General features: G+C 50.3%; 1 protein-coding gene across 9 annotated transcripts in view; it reads right to left on the reverse strand.

Annotated features, from left to right (window-relative positions):
• SLIT1 (slit guidance ligand 1) overlaps nt 1-16760 on the reverse strand; it is a 179365-nt gene that overhangs the window by 12006 nt on the left and 150599 nt on the right. For 8 of the 9 annotated variants that reach the window (XR_014826653.1, XR_014826652.1, XR_014826656.1 and 5 more), the window contains exons 26-30: nt 9352-9515; nt 6945-7069; nt 6588-6685; nt 1868-2007; nt 1591-1684 (exon numbers count right to left, since the gene is read on the reverse strand). Coding sequence is in view for 2 of the 9 variants with exons in the window: in XM_084994951.1 (XP_084851077.1) it covers nt 1591-1684; nt 1868-2007; nt 6588-6685; nt 6945-7069; nt 9352-9515 (621 nt within the window). In the remaining 7 variants the exon portion in view is untranslated. Of the gene's footprint in view, nt 1-683; nt 1685-1867; nt 2008-6587; nt 6686-6944; nt 7070-9351; nt 9516-16760 lie in introns of all 9 variants that reach the window. The other variant, XR_014826658.1, reaches the window with a different exon arrangement.

Here is a 16760-nt window from a genome sequence, read left to right on the forward strand (position 1 = left end):
CATTCCCTGAATGTGTGCTGAATACTTGCTGGGTTCCAGCTGAGCATCTGCTGGTTCCGTCCTTCCTCTAAGACAGAAAGTGGAGTGAACCTGCTCCACTGAGTACTCCTCTGTGGTGGGAGGGCCTATCCCAGCGGTATCCAACTGGACAAAGTGCAGTCCTGTTTTAGTCCACTCTCCGAGGTCCTGCCCCTCTGAGGAGTGGGCATGCACTTGCTTAGCCACTGCTCTGTGGTCTGCCGTGCCAACCCCACCGGCAGCTCAGCCAGGAATGCACCCGCTGTCCACCATTCAGAGGGACGCTCCCAAGCAGCCCCCAATCTAGGATCTGGGATTCAATGTTCCCCTGGCTCTTGCTTCCTGCCCAGGGGGCTTTGGCAGCTCCTGCTGGACTGAGTCCCTGGGTGTGTGTGTGCGGAGGGGTACTCTACCCTCCGTCCTGGCCCAAGTGGCTGGGGTTGGGTCCCTCAGTTGCAGACCTGAAGAAGCCCTGCCTGCTGGGCTGCTCTGACTGATGGAACAGGGTTTGAGACCGTGTTTGCAAAACTGCAGATGGGAGCAACCTAAAAACCCATGACCTTGGAGTTCCCATCATGGCACAGCAGAAATGAATCTGACTAGGAACCATGAGGTTGCCGGTTCGATCCCTGGCCTCACTCAGTGGGTTAAGGATCTGGTGTTGCCATGAGCTGTGGCGTAGGTCGAAGATGCGGCTGAGATCCTGCATGGCTGTGGCTGTGGCTGTGGTGTAGGCTGGCAGCTGCAGCGCCAATTAGACCCCTAGCCTGGGACCTCCATATGCCATGAGTGCAGCCCTAAAAGGCAAAACAAAAACAAAAACAAAAACAAAAAACAAAAAACAAAAAACAAAATACGACCTTCACATCACAATCTCCTGGTGACAAAGCACTCCTGCATCTGCCAGTCACAACAATGGCGACAACAGTCAACGACCCTTTATCCAACTCTCCTGAGACCAGATAGTTTGGAAATTCAGAACGTTTTGGATTTTAGAAGGGCAGCACAATGCCTAAAACTGCATATTATGTAACATGACATTTGGATCTGGGGCAGCCTCTTGATTAAACATGTTCACACTCTGGGGCAAACTCTGCATATATTCACACCACAGGGGATGAACACTGACTGTAAGTAACCTCTTATCAGGGCAGATCAGTTTTTAATACCAAATGCACTAATCAGATCAGATTTTACTATCAAATGGGCTTTTGGTTTTGTGCATTTTGTAATGGGCCATGAGAAACTGTGGACCTGGAATGCTATTTATGGAGTATTTTTCAAATGTCAGACATGGAGGTAAGTGCTTTCCACGATTTGCTTATCAAATCCTTACAACCACCCTAGGAGGAAGCTACGGGTGCACCCAGTTTGCAGATGAGAAAACAGAGGCCCACTCTGTTCACCTCATGACCCTGACCAGAACCGCCACCCCTCTGCTCCTGGTACTGACCAGCAGGAACCCTGTATAGCGGAGACCAAACGCACCTGACAGGTGAGGAAACAGGTCGGGAGGGAGAGGAAAGGTGAGGCAGTGGCCCTTCCCTGACCCTGGAAATGGGCAACACTGACCTGGGTCCATCCGGGGTGCCCACACACTGGGCCTCATTCTGACACGGGTTCAAATCCGGGGAGCAGAAGTCCACCAGCTGCTCACAGGCCCTTCCTGGGGGAAGAATGGGGAAGAGGCAGGAGGGAAGCTGCCCCCTGCGCCCCGCCTGGTGGCCGGCCCAGCAGAACGTCCTGCAGACACTGAGGCACGGCCCCAGCCCTTCCATGCATGGGAACCGGGCTTCGGGCACATGCACCCCCCACCTCCCAGCAGGTGCTCAAACCCCGCTGTGCTTACCGGAGTACTGCGGGGGGCACTGGCAGGTGTAGTTGCCCACGCCGTCCACACAGATGCCCCCGTTGGCACATGAGTGCTCCACACAGTCGTCTGTGTTTTCCCCACAGATCGGTCCTTCAAAGCCGGTGGGGCAGGAGCACCTGCAGGGGGCAGGCAGAGGGGGAGAGGTGGGTAGGCCCATGGCTGGGGGAAGCCTTCCTGAGGCACTGCTGGAAGCCTGTAGCCAATGGTCAGTTTCATCATCCCTAGTCTGGGTCAGCCCCTCGTTAGGTGCTGGGGGTTAGATGTGAACAAGACCAGCCCTGTGCTCAGATCACTCACAGTCTAGTGGGGGAGATGACGAAGAGACTGGTGACCAGAAGAGAGCTGGTGAGTACAGAACGGTGCGAAACTGAGGCTGGGGAGGGTGGACAAAGGGGCAGAGGACACCTAGCTCCTCTCTGGGGGGAGAGGTCAGGGCGGGCTTTCTGGAGGAGGTGACAGGTTGGCCAAGGGACTCGGACAGGGGAGAACAGGAAGGGGAGGGAAGGTGGCGGGTTGGGGGGTGCGGGGGGCAAAAGCCTGGAGGAGAGAGAGCCTTCAGCCAGTCAGCAGGCAGGGTACGTGCTAAATAAATAGTTCGGGAGCATATAATTCAGGGGTGGGGGTGAGGGTGAGACCAGGGCTGGGGGTAAACAGGAGTCAGGTCATAGAGAGCCCTGGAGATCAGTGATCTTCAGACCGGGGTACACGTCCCCCTGGGGCACCTGTGGTTTTCCAAGGGGCACGTGGGTCAGAGAGGTCTGAGAGATCCATTTCCACATCTTCCAGTTCTGCAGGAACTCCTCCCTTAACTGACCTGCCCAGAGCTCTGGAAAGGTGCGTGGGCACCTTTCCCAGCCAAGCCAGGGTGGGCCGTGCCTGGGACCTAAGCTCCATGGGTGCCATATAAAGGGACAATTAGGAATATTGATGTTTCCAAAGTGAACTAACAGATGCTTTTGCAAGTCAAGAGGTTTCCGGCTTGGTGCATTAAAAGGAACTGAAGGAAGACCTCATGGAGCTGTCAACTCACAGAGCATTAAAAATCTTTTTTTTTTTTTTTTTTTTTTTGGCTACCTTCTCGGCATGAGGAAGTTCCTGGGCCAAGGATCCAACCGAGCCACAGCAGTGACAATCCTGGATCCTTAACTGCTAGGCCACCAGGGAACTCCTAAGAATCACTGTTGATGACAGATCACTCTGGCGTTTTTGGCACATAAACTTGAAAGGGTTTCAAGTAACTACGTGATATGGTTATAATAAAACTGCTAATCCCATTGCTGTATTTATGTGAACAAACTTTCGCAGCACTTACAGCTATGTATGTACTTTTTTAAAGGAATAAATTGACTGCTAAGCCCTCTCACATTGTATAATATTCACCTCTGGACACACAAACCAATTGGAAGAAGATACACACACACAAGCTCCATCTATCTCAAGAGATACAGTCGAATAAAATTTACTTTTGTGTGTAAAAATCATCAATCAAATTTTGGAATACAGTTATGTTGTTGTGATCAACTGTATATTATTGATAACTGTCACGATAACCCAATGTAAAAGAAACTTTCAATCAGAGGTTTATGGTGACAAGAAGTAAGAAAAAAAACTTTAAATGTATACACCCATGTTGGTGGCAGAAAAATACGGCAAGGTGCTCAAGGAAAACATCTTAGCCTAAAAACAGATAACATTAGAGGAAAAATGGGGGTGGTGAGGGGAGTAAAATAGAAATACTAGTTTCATGGAGTTCCCGTGGTGGTGCAGAAGAAACGAATCTGACTAGGAACCATGAGGTTGCAGGTTCGATACCCGGCCTTGGCCTTGCTCAGTGGGTTAAGAATCCAGCGTTGCTGTGAGCTGTGGTGTAGGTCGCAGACACGGCTCGGATCTGGCTTTGCTGTGGCTGTGGGGTAGGCTGGCAGCTGTAGCTCTGATTGGACCCCTGGCCTGGGAACCTCCATATGCCTTGGGTGTGGCCCTAAAAAGACAAAAGACAAAAACAAAAACAAAAACAAAAAGAAATACTAGCTTCAGGAGAAATGAGAGTGACGCAAAACATTGAAGCTGTTAAACAAGAGCCCCTTCGTGTGATTTTAAAATGATTTTTCATTTGGAGAGTGATAAAAGGATGGTTTAAGGAGTGATCATTTTGTTTATTTATTTTTGGCCAGGTCCATGGCATGTGGGAATTCCACAGGGCAGGGACCAAACCTGCAGCACAGCAGTGACAACGCAGGGTCCTTAACCCGCTGAGCCAGCAGGGAACTCCATGATTGTTTTTATTTTTAAATGTTAAAAATATGTACAGGAGTCCCCGTTGTGGCGCAGTGGTTAACGAATCCGACTAGGAACCATGAGGTTTCGGGTTCGGTCCCTGCCCTTGCTCAGTGGGTTAACGATCCGGTGTTGCCGTGAGCTGTGGTGTAGGTTGCAGACGCAGCTCGGATCCCGAGTTGCTGTGCCTCTGGTGTAGGCCGGTGGCTACACCTCTGATTCGACCCCTAGCCTGGGAACCTCCATATGCCGCGGGAGCGGCCCAAGAAATAGCAACAACAACAACAACAACAAAAGACAAAAAGACAAAAAAAAAAAAAAAAAAAAAAAAGTACAGTATTCTGGAAATTACCTCTTTTCCAACGCAAAATTAAACTTACCATGAAATATTTTATCTGTGCCTTAAGAATGTATAGGTAGTTTGTGGTTTTAAAAATGTGCTTGGGGGGAGTTCCCGTCGTGGCTCAGTGGTTAATAAATCCGACTAGGAAGGGAGAGAATTAAACTTGCAGGGAGAATTAAACTCCAGGATACACCGCACCACAGTAGGCTTCCAACCTTTTTGTTCAAGTCCTACTCCCCAAGCACAACCTTGCGGGTTCGATCTCTGGCCTCACTCAGTGGGTTAAGGATCCGGCGTTGCCGTGAGCTGTGGTGTAGGTTGCAGATGCGGCTTGGATCCCGCTTTGCTGTGGCTCTGGCGTAGGTTGGTGGCTACAGCTCTGATTCGACCCCTAGCCCGGGAACCTCCATATGCTGCGGGAGCGGCCCTAGAAAAGGCAAAAAGACAAAAAAAAAAAAATTAAAAAAAAATAATAAAAGCAAAAATGTGCTTGGGGAGTAGGACTTGAACAAAAATGTTGGAAGCCTAATGTGGTGTGGTGTATCCTGGAGTTTAATTCTCCCTGCAAGGCTGGGGAAACAACAGACAGGTTTCAAGCCAGCTGAGAGGATCCCAGCTTTGTGTTTCAGAAAGTCCCCTCCGGTGGGCTTGGGGGCAGATAATTGAGGAGACCCTTGTGAACCTCAGGGTTGAGGGGTAACTCAGGGAGGCACCCCTTTCCACCAAGAGGGCCCTTTCCAAAGCCCCCTCACCCGATCTGTAAGGGTGCCAGATATGAGGGGGCTACTTCTACCTGCACCTGCTCTCTGCCTAGCAGGGGCCGTTTCTGGGGGTGTCCTCTAAGCCCCCCACTCTCCACAGAGTCTGGCCAATGAGGGAGCTTTGATGGAGCTGCTGCCAAAGCTGAGAGGAGGACTGAGCCTACTGTAAAGACGCCGTTTCCAAGGCAACACCCTGGAGAGGCCATTTAAGGTTTTCTTTTTTACATCCAGTAATTTGGGTTTGCAGAGACAGGTTCAGCCATTTCTGCCAGTAGATTCAACATGGTTTTCTGAAGAGCCACTTTGCTCAGCTGGCAATTTATTTTCAGGAACTAAATGCTATGTATTCCTCAGAAAAAGCTCTGGATCCGGGAGAGCCCTGGGAAGGTAGGGGGCTCACTGAGAGGCTCTGGGGGAGTAAGGGGGCTTGCATGGCGACCCCAGCACTGGGAGGACTTGCAAGATGAGTTGTGAGGTCCAGCCCTTCACTGAGCAGCAGGGAACGGGCTGCCCATGGTGTGACCAGAATGATCCATGAGCTGGTGAGAGAGACCCCCAAGGGGTGACATGGACTTGCTCCTACCTCTGGGCAGGCCTCCCCACCCCTGCCCCAGGGGCTTGGGGTGGCTGCTTGATCCCGAGGAGCTGGCTAAGGACTCTGCCTTCAGGCAACACTGGCCCAACAAGTAGGTGTTTTAAGATGCCCCAAACTTACTCTTGGCACGGCCACTGCATATGCCCTAAGCTATGCATTCCTAGTGCCCTCAAATGACCTGCTGGGAGTTCCTGTCTTGGCTCAGCAGTAATGAACATGAGGATGCAGGTTCGATCCCTGGGTTCGCTCAGTGGGTTAAGGATCCTGAGTTGCTGTGAGCTGTGGTGCAGGTCACAGCAGAGGCTTGGACCTAGCCATTGCCATGGCTGTGGTGTAGGCCGGCGGCTACAGCTCTGATTGGACCCCTAGCCTGGGAACTTTCATGTGCTGTGAGTGCAGCCCTAAAATAAAACAAAACAAAACAAAACAAAAAAACCTCCTGGCATCGGCAAGAGCAGGAGCTCCAAGCCCCCCCGGTCCCACCCCTGCCTGCTGTGTGACCCGGACAGTCCCTAATCTCCCTGTGCCACAGGGAGAGGCCTCTGGCTATAATTTGGAGGGAGTGCCTGCTCCCCTTGAGCCGCTCCCCCATCTCCCAGATCACAAGAGTCCTGGATCACCCCATTTGGAGGAGGAGGGCTCCAAGGCTTGGGTGCCCAACCCCATCAGCACCTCACCCACCAGGGTTCAGCCTCTCCCTGCTCCCTCCCCACAACTCACGTGAAGCCAGCATCCTCGCCCTGCTGTGAGTGGCAGGTCCCACCGTTTCCACAGGGGCTACTGGAACAGCTGTCCAGGGATACCTCGCAGTCTCGGCCCTGGGGAGAAAATCGGTGACAGGGACCCCAGGGAGACGGAGGGGTTAGTGAGCCAACGGGGACAGCCAGCTCCCTCAGCAGCTCGGCCTGCCGGTCCATCATCCACATGTTAGGTCATTGATGGAGCATTCACTTGGGCTCCTGCTCTGAGCCAGGCACTGCCCTGGGCCCTGTGGGCTGAGTGGCCAACAAGACAGCTCATCCCTGTCCTCCCGAGCCCTCGAGCAGCCCCCCACCTCCTACCTCAGCCTCCACTCACCTTATAGCCGCTGGGGCAGGCACACCTGTACACCTCAAGGGGGTCGTTACGGCAGGTGCCCTGGTTCTGACACGGGCTGGACAAGCAGGGATCACACTTGGCCTGGACAGCCAGGGTCGGGGGGCCTGAGGCAAGGGGAGGGCATTAGTTCCGGGAACAGGAGGAGGATCGGGCTGGGCACAGAGCCCCCAGCCCCGGATTCCCTGCGCTGCAGGGGAGGGCGGTGGAAGCCCTCTCCCCAAGGAGACAGTTACCCCTCCCTGTATTTCCTCTGTGTTGTGCTCACCCTCCTTTCACGGTCCACCTCTGCAGCCTCTGGACCCTCCGCTGTAAAATGAGGTTAAGAACAGCCCCTGCCTCAGGGGGCTGTAAGGACTAAACAAGATCATCCCCCCAAAGTGCTTTACAGGTGGGTGCTGGACACTAAGGAGTCACCACACAATGGTCAGGGCAGGGCCATCGGAGTGAGAGCATCATGGTCACTATTAATAAAGTTGGCTGAGGAGTTCCCATCATGGCACAGTGGAAATGAATCCGACTAAGAACCACAAGGTTGCGGGTTCAATCCCTGGCCTTGCTCAGTGGGTTAAGGATCCGGTGTTGCCGTGAGCTAGGGTGTGGGTCACAGATGTGGCTAGGATCCCGTGTTGCTGTGGCTCTGGCATAGGCCAGCAGCAACAGCTCTGATTAGGGGAACCTCCATATGCTGCAGGAGCGGCCCTAGAAAAGGCAAAAAGACCAAAAAAAAAAAAAAAAAAAAAAAAGATAAAATAAAATAAAAATAAAGTTGGCTGACCTTCTCTCTATCCCTCACACTCTTCAGAAGCAATCACCCCCAGCCCTGTCACCCACTGGTCAGGACAGCAAAGGCAGCCAACCCAGCCAAGAGATTCTGAGAGGAGTCACACTTAGGAGGAGAAGGTCCATGGTTTTGACCTTGTATCTCTCCAAGGCTGGACGAGAAAGGCTACAGGCATGGCTACAGGCATGACCTTCTCCAGCCCCTCCAGGACTCACAGGTGGCCCTTCCCTGAACCCGGAGGTGGAGGCTGCCTGGGGTGCCGCAATGAGGAGACTTGGGACCTTGTAAGAGTAAAAAAGTAAGACAGCCAATTCACTTGGGGTTCCACTTAGCACTCCTTCTAGAAGTAGAGAAATATCAGTTCCACTAAAAAGGCATGAGTAGGACAAGAAAGAGAAGACTTTCTAGTAATTACTGGAGGGGAGCAGGAAGGCACTCTTGGGGTACAGGTGGGGGGCTCTGTTTCTTGATCTGGGGGCTGGTTATCTGGGTGGGTTCAATTTGTGAAAATTCAGCGAGCCATTCCACCATTCACTAACGAGCTGAGTACTTTTTTCTTTCTTTCTTTTTTTTTTTTGGCCACACCTGTAACAGGAGGAAGTTCCCAGGCCAGGGGTTGAACTCGAGCGACTGAAGTGACAGCACTGGATCCTGAACTCTCTGAGCCACCAGGGAATTCCCTGTACTTTTCTGTTATGCATGTCATATTCCAACAAAGTGTTTTAAAACACACACACACACACACACACACACACACACACACACACACACACACACACACAATCCAGTACCAATCCCACCCGGTTAAATAAACACTGAGCAAAAGTTTCAACATAAATTGGCCTGCTCCCAACAGCCAAGCCACAAATCGGGCCCCTTGGAACTGTTACTTCTGTGACAGCATCCTGCACACAGGGTGGCCGGGGCCTCCTCATTAACCCATGGCTGTCAATTTCACTTCCGCTGACGGCCTGTGAGCTTGCAAAGGGCAGGAGCCATGACCCACAGCCTCTGGAGCCCTCCCACAGCTGTCCCCCTGCACACAAAGCTGGGCCAGGGCAGCCACTCGGCCGTCTCCCTCTGCTCGGCAGGGCTCCCAGAGCTTGGGCCGTCAGTCAATCAGTCAATCAATCCCTGAATGAGTATTTACAGATGCCCAGGGTGAGGCGCCTCCAATCACACTCAGGCCCTGGATTTCTGCAAATGTCAGGAGAGTGGCAGCTGGGTCTGGTGGCTCAGGGATTTAAGCTAATTGCTGAGCACAATTCCTACCAAAGGGAGGCCTGAGTGCTTGCACTGCTGAGAGGCTTGGAGCTTCCAGAAACACTGCTGCTATTTTTATTTTCCTTACATAACCCCTGGGAGGGAATAGAGCTCTTACAGCCTGAGATTTTCCGCCTGGCTTTTTTGTTGTTGTTCATTGTATGTCAGGAGGAGAGGGGAGTCATGCTAACAAGCGGCAATGTCACCTGTCCTCCACGCAGGTGGTCACTGCAGGGACACGGGAGTGTCTAGAAGGCCCTGCCAGGGTTGGTGGGGGAAGCAGAAGGTGGGGTGGGGGAAGCCACCCGGTACCCACATCCCATCTCATGCTCCTGGGCTCACCTTGGCATTCGAACTTCTTGGCAGGCGTGGTGAGAAGAAGCTTGCCCTCCATGTCCGGGGGCCCAGCGCAGCGGGCAATACCTGGCTCCTTGTAGCCTGTCTTCACCCAGCCTGACAACCAGCGGAGGTGGCAGTCACAGTACAGGGGGTTGGCACCAATGGCCCTGGGTCAGAGAGCAGAGAGACGTAGGCATCATAGCTTCATGGGGTGCTTCACTCACTGGGCCCCCAGGGAGCCAGCCATTACTCCAGAAGCTGGCACAATCCTAACATGCCTCATGACGTGAGCATTTACTGTGTAGCCAGCACTGTTTAAGCCCTTCCCATCTGTTACCTCGCCTAGCCCTCGCCACATCCTACTCATCCCCCTTTTATGAGTTGCAACTGAGGTTCAAAGGGTGGAGGCTTGCCCAAGATACACAGAGAGAGAGTGGGGAGGTGAGATTTGAACTCCGTGCTGTGAGGCCAGAGCCTCTGCATGCATGGCCTCCAGAGTGCACAGGGGAGAAAGGAATCAACATTTAGGGCTGGGATGAACGAGCTGTTTCTCCCATGTTAGAGCATCTAATCCCCGCATCAGCCCAGAGAAAACAGCCTCTGTTTGCTCTTCTTCAACTCAGAGACATGGGAACTGAGCCTCACGTGGAATCGGGAATTTTCCTGGGGTCACACAATCAAAGAAAGGCAGCCCCAGATCCAGAGCTATCTGGGGCGGAAGCTGATACTCTTTAATCTTTCTTTCTTTTTTTTTTTTTTGTCTTTTTAGGGCAGCACCCGCAGCATATGGAAGTTCCCAGGTTGAAATGGAGCTGCAGCCGCTGGCCTACACCACAGCCACAGCAACATCAGATCGGAACATCATCTGCGACCTACATACACCACAGCTCATGCAGCGCCGGATCCTTAACCCACTGAACGAGGCCAGGGATCGAACTTGCATCTTCATGGATACTAGTTGGCTTCGTTATGGCTGAGCCACAATGGAAACTCCTCTTTTCACTTTTAATTAAATAAGAAGCACATGAATGCATTCTCACTGTAAACTGCTTTCACACACTGCACAGTCTCCACCTCACACAACATTGTGAATGTCTAAATGCCACTGAATTGTACGCATTAAAAAATGGTTAGTTTGGGGAGTTCCATTTGTGGCGCAGTGGTTAATGAATCCAGCTAGGAACCATAAGGTTTCAGGTTCGATCCCTGGCCTTGCTCAGTGGGTTAATGATCTGGTGTTGCCATGAGCTGTGGTGTAGGTCATAGATGCGGCTCGGATCCCACGTTGCTGTGGCTGTGGTGTTAGGCCCGCAGCTATGGCTCCAATTAGACCCCTAACCTGGGAACCTCCATATGCCTCAGGAGCGGCCCTAGAAAAGGCAAAAGGCAAAAAGACCAAAAAAAAAAAAAAAAAAAAAAAAAAAAAGGTTAGTTTTATATTCTGTGAGTTTCACTTTGATTTTTTTTTTTTAAAGGCAGATTCCTATGTTACTGATGGGAATGCAAGATGGTGTCAGTCCCGGGGGCGGAGGGGGGGTGGTTGGGGTTGTGATATGTATCTGGTCAGCAATGCAGTTGCCTTTTGACCCAGCAATTCTGTTCCTGGGTGTTTATCTCACAGATGTGCCTGCACAAGCGTGTAAAGGCATCTGTGCAATGATATTGACCGCAGCCTTGTTTGTGATAGAAAGACTGGAGACCTCCAGTGTTCACCCATGGGGGGTGGTTAAGTAAACTACCCTATATCCACATTACCAGTCTACACCTCGATCCCTGCCAACCACAGGACCCAGGGGCACATGGTCACCACACTCAGGCGAGTAGCCCTCCAGTCCTTTCCCATATTTACACACATGGATCTTTGTGAGGAAGAAATCATATCCGTCCACTCTACATTGTTACTGAGCCGTCGGCTTCTTGTAACTAACTAGCATGTCTTGGAGACCTTTCCAGGTCATCTCTACGGATCCACCCAGATATCAAACTGCTTCATAGCATCCCAAGGAATGGATGCCTCCTAGCTTTTGCTGCCAGACATTCTGGTTATTTCCAAAGGCAGGGAACACTGCTGTCCATGCCTCTTTGCGAGGAGTGAGCATTTCTCTAGCAGATTCAAGTCACAGAGGAAGTGCATGTAAAATGCTAACAGCTGCCCTCCAAAAAAGGTTGCCTCCACTTACACTCGCCCGCAGTGCGAGGCCAAGCCTGCTCCCCAGCCCGACACTGTGCGCGGCCAGCCTCTTCCACTTTGACCCATCAGGTGGGCAAGCTCATAATCTTCTCACTAAGCCACAGCGAGAGATTTAGGGTGAACAGGAGACATGGATTGGGGCGAATGAAGGGGCCAGAGGTCTTTAAGCTAACAAATAGAAAAATCAGAGCCTCGGAGTTCCCGTCGTGGCACAGTGGTTAACGAATCTGACTCAGAACCATGAGGTTGTGGGTTCGGTCCCTGGCCTTGCTCAGTGGGTTAAGGATCTGGTGTTGCCGTGAGCTATGGGGTAGGTCACAGACGCGGCTCAGATCCCATGTTGCTGTGGCTGTGGCACAGGCCGGCGACTACAGCTCCGATTTGACTCCTAGCCTGGGAACCTCCAATGCTGCAGGAGTGGCCCTAGAAAAGGCAAAAAGACAAAAAAAATTTTTTAATTAAAAAAATTAAAAAAAAGAAAAGAAAAATCAGGAAGTCCATTTATACCAATATCATTGTGAAAACAAAAAGATGTACTAATATTCACGAGCAGGGGCACATTTATTAAGTCCCAAATGGACGCGCTGCTGTTTTCTGCCTGTGTCTGGGCAGCACAGAGAAAGTGGTTCCCCCTGAGATTGTTCGGTCTGATGAAAGCAGCAATGACTCTGAGCCAGAATTCCCCCAATAGCACAACTTCTAAAGCAGGCCCAACAATCTTGGACTCCGGCCCCGTGCAGCTGCTCACTGCCCCGGTGACCTTGAGTGGCTCACTTAACATCTCTGGGGCTCACTTTATGATCTGAGAAAGAGCCTGCAATCTGGAGGGGAGAGAAAGACAAGCACATATAACCTGAAATGGGTACCAAGGGAATAATACAACTGGGGAAAGGAAGCCAGTTCATGGAGTTGCCGTCGTGGCTCAGTGGTAACGAATCCGACTAGGAACCATGAGGTTTCGGGTTTGATCCCTGGCCTCGCTCAGTGGGTGAAGGATCAGGTGTTGCCGTGACTGTGGTGTAGGTCACATATGCGGCTCTGATCCCAAGTTGCTGTGGCTCTGGTGTAGGCCGGCGGCTACAGCTCCAATTTGACCCCAAGCCTGGGAACCTCCACATGCCACAAGTGCGGCCCTGGAAAAAGACAACAACAAAAAAACCAAAAAACCCCACAGACTTTAAAAAAAAATAGGGATACAAAAACGGTGCTACATTTAAAATATCTACATTCATTAGGCTAATATTTTTAATGTGAAAAGTACCAGGTAATGTAATTATGTTATTCCAAAGATAAATACAGAATTTAAAGTACTTTGGGGGGGGCCTCACCCAAGCATGTAGAAATTCCCAGACCAGGGATTGAACCCATGCCACAGCAGCGACCAGTTCCTTAACCCTCTGGGCCACAAGGGAACTCCAGTTTTAAAGTATTTTTTGTACACTGCACGAGTGTGGCCTGCTAATGAGCCATGAATGGAGAGTTTCGTGCGAAGGGTTTCTTCTCTCAGTCCTATAGCTCGTTTGGAGAAAATGCCAAAAAGTCTAAATCTGATGCCCTTGTGAATGTGGAGGCCCTGGACACAGCTTACGATGTCACAATACCAAATTCCTACATAAACTTCCCCCATAAATGGCAACACAGTTCACCACAAATGTAAGTGTCCCTTTCTGACTCTTAATATAAAAATAATAGTAAAGAATAATAGGGAGTTTCCACTGTGGCTCAGCGGTAATGAACCCGACCAGTAATCATGAGGATGTGGGTTCGATCCCTGGCCTTGATCTGTGGGTTAAAGATCTGGCATTGCCGTGAGCTGTGCTGTAGGTTGCAGACAGGACTCAAATCTGGTGTTGCTGTGGCTGCAGCTGCAGCTCTGATTCGACCCCTAGTCTGGGAACATCCTTCGGGTGAGGCCCTATAAAGCAAAAAAAAAAAAAAAAAAAAAAAAAAAAAGGAAAAAGAATAGTAAAAGCTACCAAAGTAACATACAAAGCTATTCGGAACTACGTGTTCTGGCTCGACCAGCACATGCTTGTTGCTATTCAGCGCAGGTGGTGAGCCACAACTGAATTCAATATTTCAAGCTTGAATTTATCCAAAGCCGGGTTTCTGTGACTACTTCTTTAGCACAGGAGGTTCATTTTCAGCTGGGGCCCACTTGCTCCAACAAGTACTGCTGTGAACTCAGTGGGGAGTGGAGAGCCGAGGGCCCTGCCAAGACGCAGTGGAGGGGACAGCAGCCAGGCTGCTGGTCGATCCAAAAGGACGATGGAGTCAAGGTCATACCCAACAAAACTATAAATAAGCCTGTGTTGTGGATCTTTGGCTATAACTTGGAAACAGCTGAAACGGGAGATATTAGGTCTGTTCGTGCCAAGGCCCGGCTGGGCTTCTCCTATTAATGTAACCAGGACAGAAATAGAGCTTGAGTGGCTGTTTCAGAGGTGCCAGCTATAGAGTTTAGCAGAAACTGAAACATTAAAATCTCCTTGGCCTGAGCTAGTCCTTCTCTGCCCATCCTCCTCAGGCAATTGATTTGGGTACATCACTGTCTCCTGCTGAACTGAAGCTTCTTGAGAGCAGGAATCATAAATCCCCCACCGCCCGACACCAGCATGAATGAGCCCCTGCCTGAAAGCAGGAGAAATGCACAGTCCTCAGGACGAAGGCAAAAGAACATCAAAAAGAAAAGAATCATCCATCATCCCATAAATGTAACTAACTTAATTTTTATTTATTCCCTTCAGGTTCCTGTGTTCCTATCTGTATATCCCTGAAATCAGAGTATACCATCGTCTTTATTCTCCATTTTCATCAAATAATAAATTATGGTATCATAACTATTCTAATTCACTACTTGCTGTTCTGTCATATAGGCACACCGTGATTGACCTAATCACTCCATATTTACTTTTCACGCCAAGTTCTTTTTTTCTTTTCTTTACTTCTCTTTCTTTCTTTTCTTCTCTTTCCTTTCCTTTTTTTCCTTTTCCTTTCTTTTTGTTTTTAGGGCCCCACCTGCAGCATATGGAGGTTCCCAGGCTAGAGGTTGAATCAGAGCTGCAGCTGCCGACCTATGCTCCAGCCTGTGACTGCCAGATCCTTAATCCACTGATGGAGGCCAGGGATCAAACCTACATCCTCATGGATACTAGTCATCTTCTTAATCCACTAAGCCACAACAGGAACTCCTCACTGAGTTCTTAATGACTTCAGAAATCCAATTTTCCAACAGGCAGCAGATCAGAGGCAATAAAATGCCAGATTATAGACATGAAGGATGACACTGGGGGAAGTTCCCGTCATGGCTCAGTGGAAATGAATCTGACGTGTCCGTGGGGAGGCAGGTTAGATCCCTGGCCTCACTCAGTGGATTTAGGATCCGGCATTGCCGTGAGCTGTGATGTAGGTCACAGATGAGGCTCAGATCTGGTGTTGCTGTGACTGTGGCACAGACTGGCGGCTACAGTTCCAATTCCACCCCTGGCCTGGGAACCTCCATATGCTATGGGTGCGACCCTAAGAGACCAAAAAAATAAAAAAGAATGACACTGGGGAACCCTGGCACAGGACCTGGCACATAGGAAATATTTGCTGATGGATGGATGAATGGGTGGATGGACAGATGGACAGATAGACAAGTGGATGAAAGATGAGCTAACTATAACGTAAATATCAAGCAAACAGCAGCAGAGAGGTGTGCAGGGTACTGAAGCCCAGGGCAGTGGGTGAGCGCTCATAGCCATTACGGTATTAGAACTACAGCGGACCTTCAAAATAATCTTTGTACAGGCGAGGAAAGAACCTAAAGAGATGAATGAACCATCCTGAGATCCCACTGCAAATTGATGGCAGAGCAAAGACTTAGTCTAGTCCTGATTCCTAGTCTAAAGTTAAAGGGGTTTCAGTACGGTGGACCTCACACCCACACACACACCCTCAGCCCGCCCACCCATCCTGCTTGTGAAGATGACAGGCAAAGTGAAGAAGAGAGGCCAGTGAAGAGGAGAGGCCCAGGCCAGGGTCACAGGAGGAACAGAGGGCACTTCTGGGAGCCAGGAACACTGCACACTAACTTCTGGGCAACCCTGACTTGTTACAGAGCCATGGGTGCCTCCTTCCCTTCGACTGCAGGTGGATCTTTGTGAAGCCCAGAGTGAATGCGATGAGTCTATCATATCCTTTTCCCATGCCTCGATTCCCTGTAAGTACTCAAGGAATCCTTATGGAATAGTTGCAGCTCTTCACGCAGAGGAAAAAGTGGCTGCGTGTGTGCACACACACATATATTCTATCAGTACTACCTGGGCACACAGCTGAATACAAAAACACACGTTTCCCCAGGCTGCTGCCTAGTTCCACTTGAAATCCTTGGTATAAAGAGCAGAATTTATTCACGAGGTTGCTTCAGAATATTGGAAGATTTCTTTCATATAGCTGCTGCTTTATAGAGAAATGGGGTTTAGATGTAATTAACAAGTACATCTAATCAGTAATGCTGATGCCCTGTTTTGCAATTACTGCTTATCTGATCTCGACTCTTTTTTTTTTTTTTCTTTTTTCAGGGCTGCACCTGCGGCATATGAAGGTTCCCAAGCTCTGGGTTGAATCACAGATGTAGCTGCCGGCCTACACCACAGCCACAGCAATGCCAGATCTGAGCCACGTGTGTGACTTACACCACAGCTCATGGCAACACCAGATCCTTAACCCGCTGAGCAAGGCCAGGGATCGAACCTGCGTCCTCATTGATTCTAGTCAGATTCGTTTCTGCTGAGCCACGCCGGGAACTGCTCTACCCTTTTTTTTTTTTTTTTTTTTCCTTACAAATTAGATCTGGCTTCTGACTTGATGGTACTGTTTTCCTAAAGAAAGTCTGATTGTATAGATACGTATGGGCTCAAAATCTGTTTTTGCAGCTTTGGGTTCTTGTTCATACAAAATATATGTTGTTTGTTCACTTCCCGTTTGAAAAGCAAAGCCTCTAGATTTGGAGCGAGGGACAAGATCAGACTGTCCTTGGGTATCACTCAGGCTTCATGGGGAAGGAGAAAAGGTAAAAGCCCAAAGCATAAGAGATACACAAAGGGCAGAGCCAAAGAGGGAAAGGTGGACCAGACTCTTGAAAAGGCCTTGCCTGGCAAGGAGGAGAGTTGGCACAGCCCAGGGGTAAGCAAAGGAGCAGTGTTTGGCCCAGAGCAGCAGCAGACCTGACCCCAGC

Source organism: Sus scrofa, chromosome 14 (assembly GCF_054392235.1).
Source record: "Sus scrofa isolate SSC_HxYL_T2T_F1_AM1 chromosome 14, Sscrofa_HxYL_maternal_Yorkshire_Landrace_v2.0, whole genome shotgun sequence".
NCBI classification, from domain to species: domain Eukaryota; kingdom Metazoa; phylum Chordata; class Mammalia; order Artiodactyla; family Suidae; genus Sus; species Sus scrofa.